The sequence below is a fragment of the Rutidosis leptorrhynchoides genome, unplaced genomic scaffold (assembly GCF_046630445.1).
Source record: "Rutidosis leptorrhynchoides isolate AG116_Rl617_1_P2 unplaced genomic scaffold, CSIRO_AGI_Rlap_v1 contig348, whole genome shotgun sequence".
Classification (NCBI taxonomy): Eukaryota; Viridiplantae; Streptophyta; class Magnoliopsida; order Asterales; family Asteraceae; genus Rutidosis; species Rutidosis leptorrhynchoides.
Window position 1 is genome coordinate 37,043 of NW_027266586.1, and position 15,421 is coordinate 52,463.

The following is a 15,421-nucleotide window of genomic DNA, read 5'->3' on the forward strand; positions in this document are numbered from 1 at the left end:
GTTGGGTACGCTAGGCCAAATACTTGGAAGGAGCAGCCGTCGGAATGATGAAGATTCCAACTGGACTGTAGAACAAATAACGGATACGTGTCTTGCTACGGGTACATAAATCTCTAATCCGACAATCGGATCGAGTCAGGTATACACAAAGGTGGACCCGTCCCAAGGATACGACTTGCCCCATGTTAGGGAACGCGCGGGCCGCCGCAAGGGGCATCGAGCCTTATATGTCGCTCCTCCGCATGCCGAAACACCTCCTCCTCCACCACCAGAGGTGGTTCCTCAGGTGATATATACCCAACCCGTAGGTGATACATCCCAGGAGTTCGTCCCAGGGTTGTCATTTGATTTTTTTGCATCAGGTTCACATACTCGGTCACTCCATCGCAATTTCCGGTATATTCCAACTATCTTGCATCCCAAGATTTGTCTACGATCCTAGATGATCCACAATGTCTTTTACATCCAATTGAGAGCGAATTTCTTGATATTGGGCATCGTCATTCCACAAGCAGTTAGTATCCGACTACAAACCTTTATACCCAGTTTCAATCACCGGTACTCGATGATACGAACCGTGTTTATTTCGGAGCTCATACAGTTCGGCTACCGGATTAGGTTTTGGAATGTATATATGATCGTCTACATATGCTCCATCAACGCATGAGGCTGAACGAGACGAGAATCCGACCGTGGCAATTCCTGGAGGGCGTTACCCAATGCATCAAAACAGAGGGAATCCCCCTAGGTTACCCGATAGTTGCAGTGATCCTAGACATATGGGAGGGGGACATGGACATCATTAGTTAATTTTTTTAATCGATCATATGTACTTATGAAATATGGTTTTCAATGTGTCTTGTTTATTTATAATAATAGCATAACATCTTTCTGTTAATTTAAGGAACTTCATGATGAGTTAATCACATTCTCAAATTAAAAATATATAACAAACATGAAGCAAATGAAACTGAAAAAAGAAGGACAAGGTGTAATGTATTCATGAATTGTATAAACAGAAGTCCGATCATTCGTCGTCGTCGTGATCATCATCGGAAGATGGATTTCCATGCAGTTCGTATAGGTCATAAACCATGTTTATCGGCAATCTATCCGATAGGGGGCGACTTATCTTACATCCAGTGATGATATGATCTAAGCTGCCGCACCGACTGCATGCCGGTGGTCTGCGGCCTTTCTTGTTGGCGTAGTCCATTGCTCCCATTCATCTTAAAAATCTCTTCCAACGAGGACCGTAATGATGAACCATCCAACTATCATCCGGTAGAAGCTGCCATTCTAGATTTCGGGCCCACAAGTCATCGTCCACGGGGTTTAAATCACCGCTGAACTGCTTCTTCCATCCCTCCGTTAAGTAGTACGAAGCAACAAAATCCATCGGGTCGTACTCAATTACGGCCGCAACGGGTATTGCATGCGAACAAGGGATCCGGTATGTCTCCCATTTTCCGCATGTGCATTTACACTCTCTGAAGCGAACCGTATGTTTATTACCGCTGTACCCGGGACCACGTATTGCAGTTCTGACGGAGTATCTAAATTCATCTGATCGAAATTTCTTCACCGTGTGCTTTCTGGCTCGCATCCTATACCTCTCATACTTCTCCATATGTATCGGTGCAAGGACTTTATCCCAGTATTGACTTTTTGTCCTCTCGTCGTCAAAAATGTTAACAGCTTTTTTGTGTGTTGCCTAGACGAAGGCCCTAATTGGCAACAGACGGTCACAACGCAGCACGTTGTTGTAACTCTCTGCATTGTTCGATGTAGTTATGCCCCACCGATAGAATCTATCTCCGAATAATGTCCATTTCTCAATCCGCAGTTTTTTAAGCCACATACAAGCAGCTTCACTTTTATTTTGCAAAGCGTCCCATGCGGCACGGTACTTACGCGGGTGAATGTCGGTACCGACGGCCCAACTTTGAGATTTCACCCCTTTTGTTTTCTTGATCTTGGACGACAGATTTGCACGAACGTGCAATATACAATACCTGTGCGAATGCATTAAATTAAAAATAAAGAATTCCTCCAATACAAATTCAAATACAAAAAAGACATTGTGAACGAGTTACTAGATGAAGAGACGCTTAAAAAAAATAAACTGATATCGTCTGTTAAATGAAATGCGTTTAAAAAAAATGGATGTAGAAAATTTTTTTGTGCTGAAACGTTCTTATAGCAATATTTTCAACTAAAATTCAACTTGTTGAACAAACATTCAATTTGTTGAACAAACATTCAACTCGTAATCAGGTGTGTATCTAACATTTTTAAACAAAATCGACCTCGGTGTCTTCGATTTTCATGCAAATTCGAGTACATAAAACTCGATTTTCATGTAAATTTTGTTTGCTTCTGACACTCGAAATCATTGAACTCGATTTCCATGGAAATTTGAATAAATTCGAGTTCTGTATTACCGATTTTGATTATACAAAATCGAATTTTCTAAACACGATCATTTTAATCACAATTAGCGAAAATCGAGTTCTCTGAACTCGATATCCATATTTTCTGTGAACAATCGCCGTTCAAACCACTAAAATCAAGTTGTCATTCAAGATTGTTTTTGAAATATTAGTCCTATTTTTATTATAACTTTCAAGACGTTGAGAAAATGCCAGGCTGAATGGGAAAAGAGGAAAGAAATCACAATTCGGCCATTAACATCTCTCTCTCTCTCTCTCTCTCCCTCCTAAGTCGCCGGAAACTGGAAAAAACTGAACTCTTACCGCTCCTCCGCCAATCTCGACCGTTCAATTCTATATACAGAGAGAGAATGAGTCTCCATCTGCTGTACGATCCATACTACTGTTACCCACAACCACAACAAGACCATAATACGGCGACGAGGTATAGCAGTAACGCTAACGTCGTCGGAGTGAACACTCTACCAAAGGCCGACAAGACTTCCAAAGTCAAACGAGGGTAGACTCAGTTTTCATTAGAGTTGACTTCCAAAGTCAATTGGTTCGGCTAGACTGAGTCTTCAGTAGGGTTGACCTGGTCTTTCCAGGAAAGTGATGAATTCATAAGAAACTTATATGAATTTTTTACTCTAAGATCCTTAATTATTTTCCATTTGGATTATTAGGAGAAACCTGCTGCAAGAAAGAGTGATAATATGGCCATGATAGCGGTACAGATAGTGCTAGAGCGACTAGCTGCTCTCGTCGCTGAAGAAATCAAGTTACTAGGTGGGGTTCGTGATGCAGTTGATGAACTTCGGAATGCTCTAGAAAGCATGAAATCCTTCCTCCATGATGCAGAATTGAGAGCAGAGACTGATCAAGGAGTCGAGACATGGGTGAAGCAGGTACGAGATCTGGCATATGAAACAGAAGACGTTCTTGAAGATTTCTTCCTCAGCCAAGACCGTCCAGCCACTTTCCGCAATTATATTCCCAAACTCAAAGCACGTCATAGGCTGGCGAACAAGGTACAAAAGATCAAATTGCGAATCAGAACAATTTCAGACGCTAAGAATGCATTTTCTTTTGATGTCACCACAAGCAGCAGAGGTACTACTGCTACTACCTGGGAGAAATTGCATGACCCCAGGCTGGCTTCTCTTTACTTAGACGAATCTGATGTCGTCGGAATCGAGAATCCTAAAAGTCAGTTGATTACATGGCTCGTGGATGGGAAACCAGAGCTTACATCAGCCTGTGTAGTTGGGATGGGTGGCTTAGGGAAGACGACCCTCGTAAAACAAGTTTTTGATAGTCAACCAACCAGAAGATCCTTCCAGTGTTACTCCTGGGTTACTGTCTCTAAAGTGTTTACGCCTGAGGACCTTCTGCGAGCTGCACTAAGAGGATTCCTGGAAGCAACAAATGAACCAGTTCCAGAAGGACTAGAATCATTGACGGACATTGAGTTAATTCACAAACTCAGGAACCATCTACAAGAAAAGAGGTATGTCATTGTTTTTGACGATGTTTGGAGCATTCATGCCTGGGATGTAGTGAAATATGCACTCCCTGATTGTAAATGTGGCAGTAGGATTATTTTCACCACACGTTTAAGCAGCTTTGCTGCAAGTGTAGAGAACATGCGCCATTTGTACAATCTTCAACCCTTGCCTGAACATGAGGCTTGGACCTTGTTCTGTTCGAAAGCATTTAGAGGAGAATATAAGGGTATATGTCCTAAAGAGCTAGAGAAGATCTCTCAAAGCATCTTGAACAAGTGCGAGGGACTGCCACTCGCAATCGTTGCAATAGGAGGCCTACTTTCAAAGAAGAACAAAGTAATCATGGAATGGAAAAGAGTCCTGGAAAGAATAGGCGAAGAGCTCAAAAGTGGCAACAAGCTTGGAACCTTGGGGAGGATACTTCTACTTAGTTATGATGATCTTCCGTATCAACTCAAGCCATGTTACCTGTATCTGAGTGTTTTCCCTGAGGATTACTTGATTAAAAGGATGAAGCTAATCCGATTATGGGTGATTGAAAGGTTTGTCCAAGAAAAGCACGGCCTCACGGTGGAGGAAGTTGCAGAGGATTATCTTAATGAACTTGTCAGTAGGAATTTGATTCAAGCGGTGGACATGGATTATTCCAATAGAGTTAAGACGTGCCGGATACACGATCTGATGCGAGAAATCATTCAACAGAAATCCAGGGATGAATCCCTTGTTGTGACGCTCAATGGAAACGTTATGCTGCAGAATCAGAAAGTTCGTCGATTGTCTATCCATTATGATAGTGATGGCATACCCGCAGTAAATGCAAACCAATATGTTCGGTCTCTATTGTTTTTTAGGTCAATAGGTGGTTGGCATACTTTATCTACCCCTCTTTTCGATAGTTTCAAGCTGTTAAGATTGTTGGAGGTAGAGCATTCTGGACTTTCTGTATTCCCTATAGAACTGGTTGAATTAACTCATTTGAGATATTTAAGTCTGAGGAAGACAAAGATATCAGAGCTCCCAGAGGCTATTGGAAAGCTCAAATACTTGGAAATATTGGATTTGAAGTTTTCTGGTGTAACATCAATGCCTAATGCGATCTTACAGTTGAAACACTTGTGCCAGCTGCGCAATTATCGCTATCACTCTGGATCATCTATTGTCTTCTCAGCCTCACGAGGAATGAGCGTTCCGAAAGGAATAGGAAAACTAACCAGCCTACAAAAACTAGGGCATGTTGAAGTTGTAGATGAAGATGGAAGTTTAGTGAGAGAAATGGCACAGTTGACAGAACTTAGAAGATTGGGGATCCTAAAACTAACAGAAAAGCATGAGACAGATCTATGCGTCACTTTGGAGAGATTGAGACACCTTACAGCAGTTTATATGGACACCAGCGAAACTGATGTGTTGCTGAATCTAAATTCCGTATCCTCTCCCCCACCTAATCTTCAAAAGATGTACCTGAAATGTAAGTTGCCAATTCTACCTAAATGGATCCATCACCTTCAGTTTCTTGCGAAGATAGTCCTTCAACACTCTAACTTAGCGAGTGATCCATTACTCGCTCTTCAATGGATGCCTAGTTTGGTGGAACTAGAACTCCGGGATGCTTACAGTGGGGAAGAGCTACTCAGTGTAGCTGGGGGATACCCGAATCTAAAAAAACTCAGCCTGTCTAAAATGGAGGAATTGAGTTCCGTACGAGTGGAAGTAGGGGCAATGCCTAAACTGAGGCGTTTAGATATTAAATGGTGTAGAAAATTAAATAGGGCGCCCTTTGGCATAGAGCACCTAAAGAACCTGGAAGATATGCTTCTGTTGCATATGCCTTGGGGTTTCCTAAACACTATAAAGCTGTCCAGTGGAGAAGATTTCGTGAGGGTTCGACATATCCGAACAATCACTTATGTATATGAGAGTAGAGGGAGATGGGTTGCGGAAACTCTTCAGTGATTCAATGTAATAGTAATACTTTCAGGTAATTTTAGTTGGATGCATAAAGATTGCTCCCCTCATATTTCATTAGTTTTTGTGGCAAATGCTTGTCACTCTAGTTCTGAATTGTTCCTAGCCTTATTTCATTCTGCCATTTAATAGAAAGATGCAGAATTTTTAATATGTTGAAACACAATTATATGCATGGGTCTGGACCTTTTTTTATTGCAATAGTAAACAAATTTCTTCTATACGACTGCAGGAAATCAAACAAGGTATGTAAGCAATGGAGGAACTTCAGGACATTTAATTGCCATCATCAGATCGAGGCGCCCTGCACATAGAGTATTTATTCAAATCTCTATCGTTTATTTCAACTTTTGGCTTATAATTGCACATTACGTTAACTAATACATAGTCATTTATGCAATGCTCAACAGATGTGCTAGGTCCAAATTGAGGAAGACTTGTGAATTTGTGAAAGCTCCAACTAACCATCTTGTTGCCGTTCGAGAACTTGAATTCTAAAAGCTGAGATAGAACGTTCCCATCTTCCTCGTTTTAGTTTGTATTCTAACGGCAAGGAATTAGCTATGGAAGTATTTAGTTTCAAGGTTTATTGAACTACATATGTATACATGACAATTTATAATTAACCTACCTAATGTATCTGAATTCTGATTATGAAATAGGAATTCATTTGCTTCTTGCATGCATTTTGTCTCTTCTACAAAATTTGATTTGAATCATCCATCTGAAATAGGAAAGAAATCGGTTCAGAAATATGAAACCGAATTTCGGGGTTATACCAAAGACTAGGTTTTGTTGTTTCGGCTCGATTACACCCATAATGATGGATAATTTTTGAACTCACCTCATATCGGACTCATCGAACTCCTCCAGCAAACAATAAGCGGCTTTGATAATGTGGAGTTCGATGAATTCGGAATTGGGTGAGTTTGTTGATCGCTAGCGCACCCACAATGCCTTCAGAAAAGTGCAACCATCTTAAACGCAGAAAGGGACCATTCCCTGAAATCTAAGCAAAACCCACATCGAAAAACGTGTCTAAGAAAACAACTAAACTGCCTGAAGATACATACAACTATTGTTTTGTATTGTAGCAGGGAAATTCAGTGCCAATGAATCAGGTTAGGGACCACTGAGCTGAGCTGAAGAATAGAAAGAAAAAACCAAACATAATCTAAATTTTACGACTTTGTAATGATATGGAGATGTCACACTTTTTCTTACATCACCTTCAGAGAAAGGTCACAGTTTTCATTTTAAAAAAGACATGTCAATTACAACTACAGGGTAAGATTTACTGCTTATGATCATAGTACAATATGATTTCCTTACGATAATATATCAGTGATGATAAACGAACTCATCAATATATGAACTCATTGATCTCATTAGACAAAATATGAGAATAATTTTGTCATTTGACTTGATTTTTGAGTAAATTTGATGAGTTCATGAATCAATGAGTCCATTAATCATACCACAACAGATACCGACGTTTTACACGACTATAACTGCTTTATATAGGTTTTGATAATCTAAAAATAGTCGTGTATACGTTGGGGAGATGTTTGTAATGAAAACAAACATCAATCAGAAACCAGGACCAATGCACATAAAATTTGTGCATAAACTTTTTTGGACATTTGCTTCATCTGGGATAATAACATTTTTCCTACCTCAAGTCCCGAATTTTTAACAACTTCATACCTCGAAAAAGTCAACTATCAAAAACCTACTTATCTGTTAAAATCGTTAACAAAATCATACTTCCGTCAAAAAATTGCCTACGTGGCAACAAATATTCTGTCAAGTGTGCACAGTCAGCGCCACGTAAGCGACATGTCACCCGATGACTCAGCAAAATGACACGTCATCATCTTCTACCTTTGTCCAAAAAAATTGCAGATTCCGGCGACCACCGCGGTGGTCCGGCCACCACTTTGGGCGGCGCCGCCGGTCGGTAGTCGCCGGATTTTAGAAATTTTTATATGGTCGAACTCGTTTCGACGAGTTGAACGTTGTGGTGGTGTCGGATTTTTCTAATTTCGAACCGTTTGGTGTAGATCTAAGCTTAAAGGTTCGGCCACCGTACTTTTAAACTTAGATCTACACCAAACGGATCGAAATTTGAAAAATCCGACACCACCACGGCGTTCAGCTCGTCGAAACGCGTTCGTCCATATAAAAATTTTTGAAATCCGGAAACTACCGACCGGCGGCTCCGCCAAAAGTGGCGGTGTTGGTGGCCATGGGTCGGTAGTCGCCGGATTATAGAAATTTTTATATGGACGAACGCGTTTCGACGAGCTGAACGCCGTGGTGGTGTCGGATTTTTCAAATTTTGATCCGTTTGGTGTAGATCTAAGTTTAAAGGTACCGTGGCCGAACTTTTAAGCTTAGATCTACACCAAACGGTTTGAAATTAGAAAAATCCGACACCACCACCACGTTCAGCTCGTCGAAACGAGTTCGACCATATAAAAATTTCTAAAATCCGGCGACTACCGACCGGCGGCGCCGCCCAAAGTGGTGGCCGGACCACCGCGGTGGTCGCCGGAATCTGCAAATTTTTTGGACAAAGGTAGAAGATGATGACATGTCATTTTTGCTGACGTGGCGCTGACGTGGCAATGATGTGGCCTGACTGTGCACACTTGACAGAATATTTGCTGCCACGTAGACAATTTTTTGACGGAAGTATGATTTTGTTAACGATCTTAACAGATAGGTAGGTTTTTGATAGTTGACTTTTTCGAGGTATGAAGTTGTTAAAAATTCGAGACTTTGAGGTAGGAAAAATATTATTATCCCTGCTGCATCTTGGTTTAATGGCTCAGAGCTATACAGATTTGTCATCATTAATGACTTATATATAAATAAGGTCCTGATGTTTAGTTTCAAATTTCAAAAACATCAACAGACAACTCATTTAAGTGGTCACTACTAATGCAGTATTTGATTTACTTTTTGTTTGCTTTTGGAAAGGTAAAGACAATAATCAGATACTGATGTTTTCTACTTTACTGCGTTAGAGTCTATTTACTATTTAGTCCCTGTATTTCAATAGAAAAATTAAATTAGTCCTTTTTATTTTAAAATGTCCGAAATCATGATGTACAGAAACTGAATCTTCAGAGCTCATCAAACACAGTAGATGGTGAAGGATTTTTTAGGAAACAAAAGCTTCATAATTTCATTGCTACGTAAAATCTTAAGCATATTTTCTTTCAACATAAGCTAATTTGCCAAAAGAATAACCTAACCTTATACCATTCACCTACTTCCGATCTATACACGCGCAAAATCTAGGTGGCCCTGAGTAAAAATTATATCAGAATACATATCTGGCATACGATGAGTCTGAGTGTGCTAGTACTTAGCTCTTTACGAATGATCTTGACATGGAGTTCTCCTAGTCCTGTTGTCCCCTTGAACAAATGTCAACCTAGGTGAATCCAGAGATTGCTTGCCGCTGAAGGTATCAAACACTTCGTTCAACATAGGGCTGCTAATGATATGATGACTTTGTAGCTGTTGATGCTGACCTGGCCAACTTCGTCCGCTACAGTTTCCTACATCATGGGAAGGTGTCGACATGTAATTCGAGTCCATGATAGTGTCTCCTTCCAATACACGGAGTACCTTGAAAAAAAAGTAAACAAAACACACAGTAGGACCAATTAGTCCCTGAATTTGAAGAAAAAGCCATGCAGGTCCCCATTATTAAACGTCTTGATTTTGCCCATTTCCGTTTACCTGTGACATACGAGGCCTAGAATGTGGGTCACGTCGAATGCATAGAGATGCTGCATGAAGCATGCAGTAGACTTCTTGTTCTGAATAAGAATTCCTCAGCCTTGGATCAATCAATTCATCAATGGCATATTCTTCCAACAAAGGTCGAGCCTGTTTCCAGACCAAAACTAATTAGACAATCTGGACTAAACCAGAATCTAAACTCCAAGATGTGAAGAAAATGAAAATATAAATCTTTACCCATTCAGCGAGACATTGTTGACCCTTTGGACGATTAAGGTCAACTGCTTTTCTTCCAGTAACAAGCTCAACTAAGACAACACCAAATGAATAAACGTCGGCTTTGTCGGTGATCTGACCACTCTGTGCATATTCTGGAGCTAAATACCTGTACCATTGAAGAATGTATAGTTAGTAATCATGTTGCCCGTGAAGAAGGTAGAAGTAAAAAAAAAAAAAAAAGCAGCAGAGTCGACAATCCAAAATTACCCAAATGTCCCTATCACTCTGGTATCAACACCAGTATCTCCATCAGGCTGCCACCTTGCAAGGCCAAAATCTCCGACCTAACAAAAATATTTTAAAGCAATAAGTTCAAAGTTCTCAAAATGTCAAAATTTTCATCTTCCAAACACAAATTTCCACTAAGGAAGAGAAAGAATGAGCATATATATAATATACCAGTGGTTCATAATCATGGGTGATGAGAATGTTATTTGGCCTCATGTCACGATGGACTATACATCCAACTCTGCATTCTTCGTGAAGATATCGTAGACCTCGAGCAGCTCCCACAGCAATTTTTTGCCTTGCAGACCACTCTAAAGGCTCTTGATGATTTCCTGATATATATGATGATGTTAATTAAAACACTAGAATAATACATCATGCTTATGAGAGTTTCTCAAATTTTACTAAAATATTATGACGAGAAATAAAGAGAAAATACCATATAAATGAGAATCCAGAGAGCCATTGCATATGTATTCGTAGACTAACAATCTTCTACCATCTTCAATACAAAATCCAATCAGCATAACCACATTTCGGTGCTGAGCACAGCTAAGGACTTCCACTTCCGAACAAAATTCGAGATCTCCCTGAGAGCTAGCCAATTTGTGCTGTTTTACAGCAACAGCCTGGCCATTTAGTAGAATTCCTCTGTGGACAGAACCAAAGCCTCCTTCAGCCAAAAAATTAGCTTTCGAAAATCCACCTGTCGCGAGTTCTAGCTCAGCATAGCTGAACCACCTCGGGGGCTTTCCAAATACAGGAGCCTTATGTTGACATATCGAACATAATGGAGGTGAACCGAGAGGAGCATTTCTGGACAAAGAAATGGCTTCCCTTACATTTCCACAGAAATCAGCATCGGCTCGCCAGCTTGTCGATCCGATTTCAGCTTCTGTTTCACGTTTTGAGTACTTGTCAAGCAAGGCTTTTGTTGTTGATGAATAACCCTTGCCAATACCTCTGTGTGGGCTTTCTTCAGTGTGTTGCGAAGAACGATGATGAGAAGAAGCAAGAAGATCTCCTATCCATGGTTGGAACCTCAAACTTGTTGAACACGATGAGAGTTTGTCGCTATCCGAGTCGGAACTAGAATCATCGAGAACCCGGCTTTCCTTTTCATCTACCGATTCAATTTTCTTTAGGTCTCCATTCATTCCGGACATGAAAAAAGGAGAAGTGCTTGGATCTGAGCTTGATACTGAAGAAGTTCCAGCTTCGGTAGCAGTAAATGGTGTCCCTAACTCTGGACTACTAGTTGGAGTCACTACTGGTCCTCGTATAGAATCTGACAAGCCATTCTTTTTTTTCGATGTTTCCTCTTGGTCAGAAAGCAGCAAGTCGGAACCTTCAGCTTCTTTCTTCGGTAATCCAACTAAATTCAAGCGTAGAACTTTTGGTTGAGAATGCTTCATGACCACAATGTTGCATTGCAGCTCTTCCATGCAGCGTTTCTCCTCATTCTTTAGCCGTCTGTAAAAAGAAAATTCCGAAATTACTTAATGATAGGATTTTTCTTCATAATGGGAAAATAGAAACAGAAATGAAGCAATGGAAAATTACTTGTCTAACACAACCCAACTGGCTTGAGCTTTCTTTGCCTCGGATGCAACTGCTCCACATGGAGTTCCTGAAACAATCTTAACCTTGACGTTTATCTGCACGAAATACCAGAATTAAACATGTCATTAACCACAGTTGCGTGAAATCATCAAACACAGCCACAAATTGGTCAAGTACTTGCCTTATTTGGATCATAAACATCTTGGAGCTGAAGAATCATCTGAGAACAAGTATCTGTAATGTCAATCTTCTGCTCTCCAGGGTGAGACTTTCGTTGACCACTACCACAATCACCAGCAAATCTCGGAAAACCCCAAAATCTTCGGCCTGGAAAATCAGAAACATAAACACATCTCAAAGTACTATTTAACAATTAGGAATCTTTAAGCAGAGAAATTTTGAAGAAACCCTTCACACACCGGAGCCTTGTGAAGGAACAACGACGAGCAATGTGATGCAGTCACCAGGTTGGACGACATGAGTCAAAGCCCAAACAAGAGCAGTCTTTGGAATCTCCTTTGATGCCTTGACAGCAACCACAACTTTCTCAGCCGTAGCATCACTGATACCTTTCTCTTGCTTCCCTCTTTTCATTTCTCTATTCATTTCTTCCTAAAACTCTTTGGAACTGATCCTTTCCAAAACTTGTCAGATCAAACAACCAAAAAGCAAATCTCCCTCAATCACTTTAGGTCGACCAAACACAATGAAACTGCAAAAACACAAACAAAGACACTCAGTTTGTTGAATTTCCCATCGACATATTGGATTGTGATAAGAACTATACTATATATCAGTAGCAGCACTATCACCCATATAAAGTAGTTGAATTAATCACAAGACAAGACCCCATTTTAACCAAACTTGGATATTCCTATTCCAACACGGGTACGTGGAAATCTCCCAAAAAATCAACCTTTATTTGGTAGAAGAAGCATGAAGTATCAGTCCTCAAATAATGCACAAAAGGGCCAAAATCATTACTGTGTTGAGTTTTGGAAGTGTGTCAAAGAGCAAGTCAACTATAGGGCAGTGAAAAATAATATCTTTGAAAGGTGAAATGAATGGTGATAATTTTGGAACCAGAAATGGATTTTAGCTTTTGAAAACCAGAATATGGTGAGATGAATGGTGATCTTCACTGCTGAATCTCAAACTTTTTTTAGAAACAATTAACTAGAACCCAAAATCGACACTGTTATTTCACTGGAAGTTGAAACCCCAAATGAGGTTATCCATGAAGATCCAACCAAAAAGCTTAAAACTTCTATCCTTTCTCACCAAACCAAACAAACACAACCCCATCAAGAAAAATACTCATCAGAATGAACAATTGCTAAAGACAAGCTGCAAGTGTAAATAAATGACAAACCTTTAGGCAAAGGAGAGAAACCCATTGTACAAATGAATCAAAAACCATAAACTTTAGCTTCACTGAAACAAAAACTTGGTGGTTTGCAGAGAAAATGAAGTTTTTCAAATAAATGATTTCAAATCAACAAACAAAAGCTAATTCTGGGTATGGATAACTAAGAGAGAGAGAGATTGGATTTGGGGGTAAGAGCGCGAAAGTGAAGTAAATGTAATGAAATTAAAAATTAAGAAAAAGTAAGAAATTAACTTTGATTTTAGACAAGGACGAAGAAGACAAAGAAGATCAAAACGAAACTACCTTCCTCAACTATTGTTTTAGATATTCAAAAAAAAAAAAAACTATTGTTTTAGCTTCACTTCACCACCCTTTAAAGAGATGTGTCCAAATCTTATGGCTTCTGTTGTGTTGTGTTAATTAAACGTGTCTGTTTTGAGCTTACTATTGTGTTACTGTTACCCAGAGAGAGAGAGATGTAAGAAGAGTTATTAATGAAGGTTAGGTGGTGTGTAACGAAAATGCCCTTACATAATTCAAATGAACATCAACATGCTCTTAAATCTCACATAATATCCTAACAAAACTAATTCCGCATATACTATATCTTCGTCCCAAATTAATACTTTCGTCTGATAATATATATTTTTTTTCATTTTTTATTTTATCTCAAAAATTTTATAATTTTTATATATAATTTAAATCAAAATATATTAAATTTTCCTTTTAACTTTATTTTAATCAAAAATCATATATAGACAGACAGAAAAAATACTTAATTAATTATATTTTTTCTTTTGAAATTGATTCTCGTTCTAAAATAAAAAATTAATTACATAAATATTTTTTTATTAAATTAGGTGGAGAGAATATGTGTGTTTTTGGAGGAGGTGGAGAGAAATAGGGAGATCGAGTTCATAGGTCACTAATAAGGTGATTAGAGATTAATTGTGAAGTAAAATCGAGTTTTTTGAAACCGAATTTCATCATTAGGACATCATTATCCCATTATTAAGAATAATCGGTGACGAAAAACTCGACTTTGGTTTTATCAAAGAAAAAATGTGCATGATCAGTCAAACTCGTGTTCAACGAACTCGACAATGCTTTTGTCAGATTCCCTGGCCTGAAATTCGAAAACAAGGAACACGACAATGCATTGGTCAGACTCAAACTCGAAGACAAAGAACTCGATATTGCTTTTTTCAAATTCGAGTTCAGTGTACTCGGCTTTACTTGTGATAACTCACCCGCCACACCACCTGTCGACACCGGGTGACAAGCATGGATTTTCTTTGACATACATGGATTTCCTTCGGATAACATCTCCTGCTATAAATATTACCCATCTCCTTCACAGATTGTACATCTCTCAACACAAATCTCTCTCTATCAATTTTCTCCGCCTATCATCTCACAATTCTTTTCGTCTAACATCTCACAAATATCTCTGTATCAATTTTTTTTGTCTAACATCTCTTAGAAATTCTCTCAAAAATTTATTCATCTATCATTCTCAAAAATTTATCCATCCCAAAACTATCTCCCTCTCAAAAAAATTTCCGTCTACATCATAACCGGTAGTAACAATCTGCATAATTAATGTATGATTTTTTTCCTCTTATATTCTTATTTATGATTCGTAAGTAGACGTTACATGTTATTATATTTAAGGTAGGAGATGAAATTCATTTAGTTTTTATATTTTTTTTACCGAATTGTTGGTTCGATAATTTTTGGTTATATTTCTATTAATGAAAATTTTATATATGGTGTATTTTGATTAAATCATTTAATGAATGTAATATTGGTTGTTGGGAATATTTAATTAATTGATACATTATATATTGTATATGGAATTTTGTTTTGTTAAATTCTAAATTTGTAACGACGGGACGTGTTATATTTTTTAAATACCTTACGTTAATAGTCCTTATTTATTATTTTGTTGTATTTCATACATATAGTAAGTAATATTTATTCACGTTTAGATTATGGAGGCGTCTACATAAGGTGAACCCCAGAGAACTTCGTGGGTGCTGCAGGGACCTGAACTGGGCGGTCTTTTGTGGATGCAACCGCACCACCGATCTTCTCCTATTTTTCGCACCGAATCGATGTACGACAAGGAGTTGGCAGCCAGAAGGACGGATAGGCTTGGGTTCGGGTTGTTCAGACAGCGTCCGAGAACAAATTGATAGGCTTGGATTCGAGTTGTTCTCCAGGATCGGTAAAGTGCAATATGACCAACATCTAATTACGGCGTTGGTTGAGCGATGGCGGCCAGAGACGCACATATTCTACTTCTCCATGGCAGA

General features: G+C 39.0%; 2 protein-coding genes across 2 annotated transcripts; one reads left to right on the forward strand and one right to left on the reverse strand.

The window, feature by feature from the left end:
• The first annotated feature begins 3,148 nt into the window (after nucleotides 1–3,148).
• On the forward strand, nucleotides 3,149–5,893 carry LOC139883072 (disease resistance protein RPM1-like). The gene has a single exon (XM_071867298.1). The coding sequence runs from the start codon at nucleotides 3,149–3,151 to the stop codon at nucleotides 5,891–5,893; it is 2,745 nt and encodes a 914-aa protein (XP_071723399.1).
• Nucleotides 5,894–9,289: 3,396 nt separating this feature from the next.
• On the reverse strand, nucleotides 9,290–12,340 carry LOC139883073 (inactive protein kinase SELMODRAFT_444075-like). The gene is made up of 9 exons (XM_071867300.1): nucleotides 12,154–12,340; nucleotides 11,916–12,061; nucleotides 11,735–11,829; nucleotides 10,611–11,644; nucleotides 10,343–10,503; nucleotides 10,151–10,227; nucleotides 9,902–10,049; nucleotides 9,662–9,811; nucleotides 9,290–9,547 (listed from the first exon to the last, which is right to left on the reverse strand). The coding sequence occupies exons 1-9, from the start codon at nucleotides 12,338–12,340 to the stop codon at nucleotides 9,290–9,292; spliced, it is 2,256 nt and encodes a 751-aa protein (XP_071723401.1).
• Nucleotides 12,341–15,421: the final 3,081 nt, after the last annotated feature.

What these genes read in the sequence shown, in the direction of transcription:
- LOC139883072 (XM_071867298.1), top strand. Translation starts at nt 3,149, where the DNA reads ATGGCCATGATAGCGGTACAGATAGTGCTAGAGCGACTAGCTGCTCTC.
- LOC139883073 (XM_071867300.1), bottom strand. Translation starts at nt 12,340, where the DNA reads ATGAATAGAGAAATGAAAAGAGGGAAGCAAGAGAAAGGTATCAGTGAT. An exon ending in ATGTTTATGATCCAAATAAG is followed by an intron (nt 11,830 to 11,915) that starts GCAAGTACTTGA and finishes TATTTCGTGCAG; the next exon opens with ATAAACGTCAAGGTTAAGAT. An exon ending in AGAGTGATAGGGACATTTGG is followed by an intron (nt 10,050 to 10,150) that starts GTAATTTTGGAT and finishes TCAATGGTACAG; the next exon opens with GTATTTAGCTCCAGAATATG.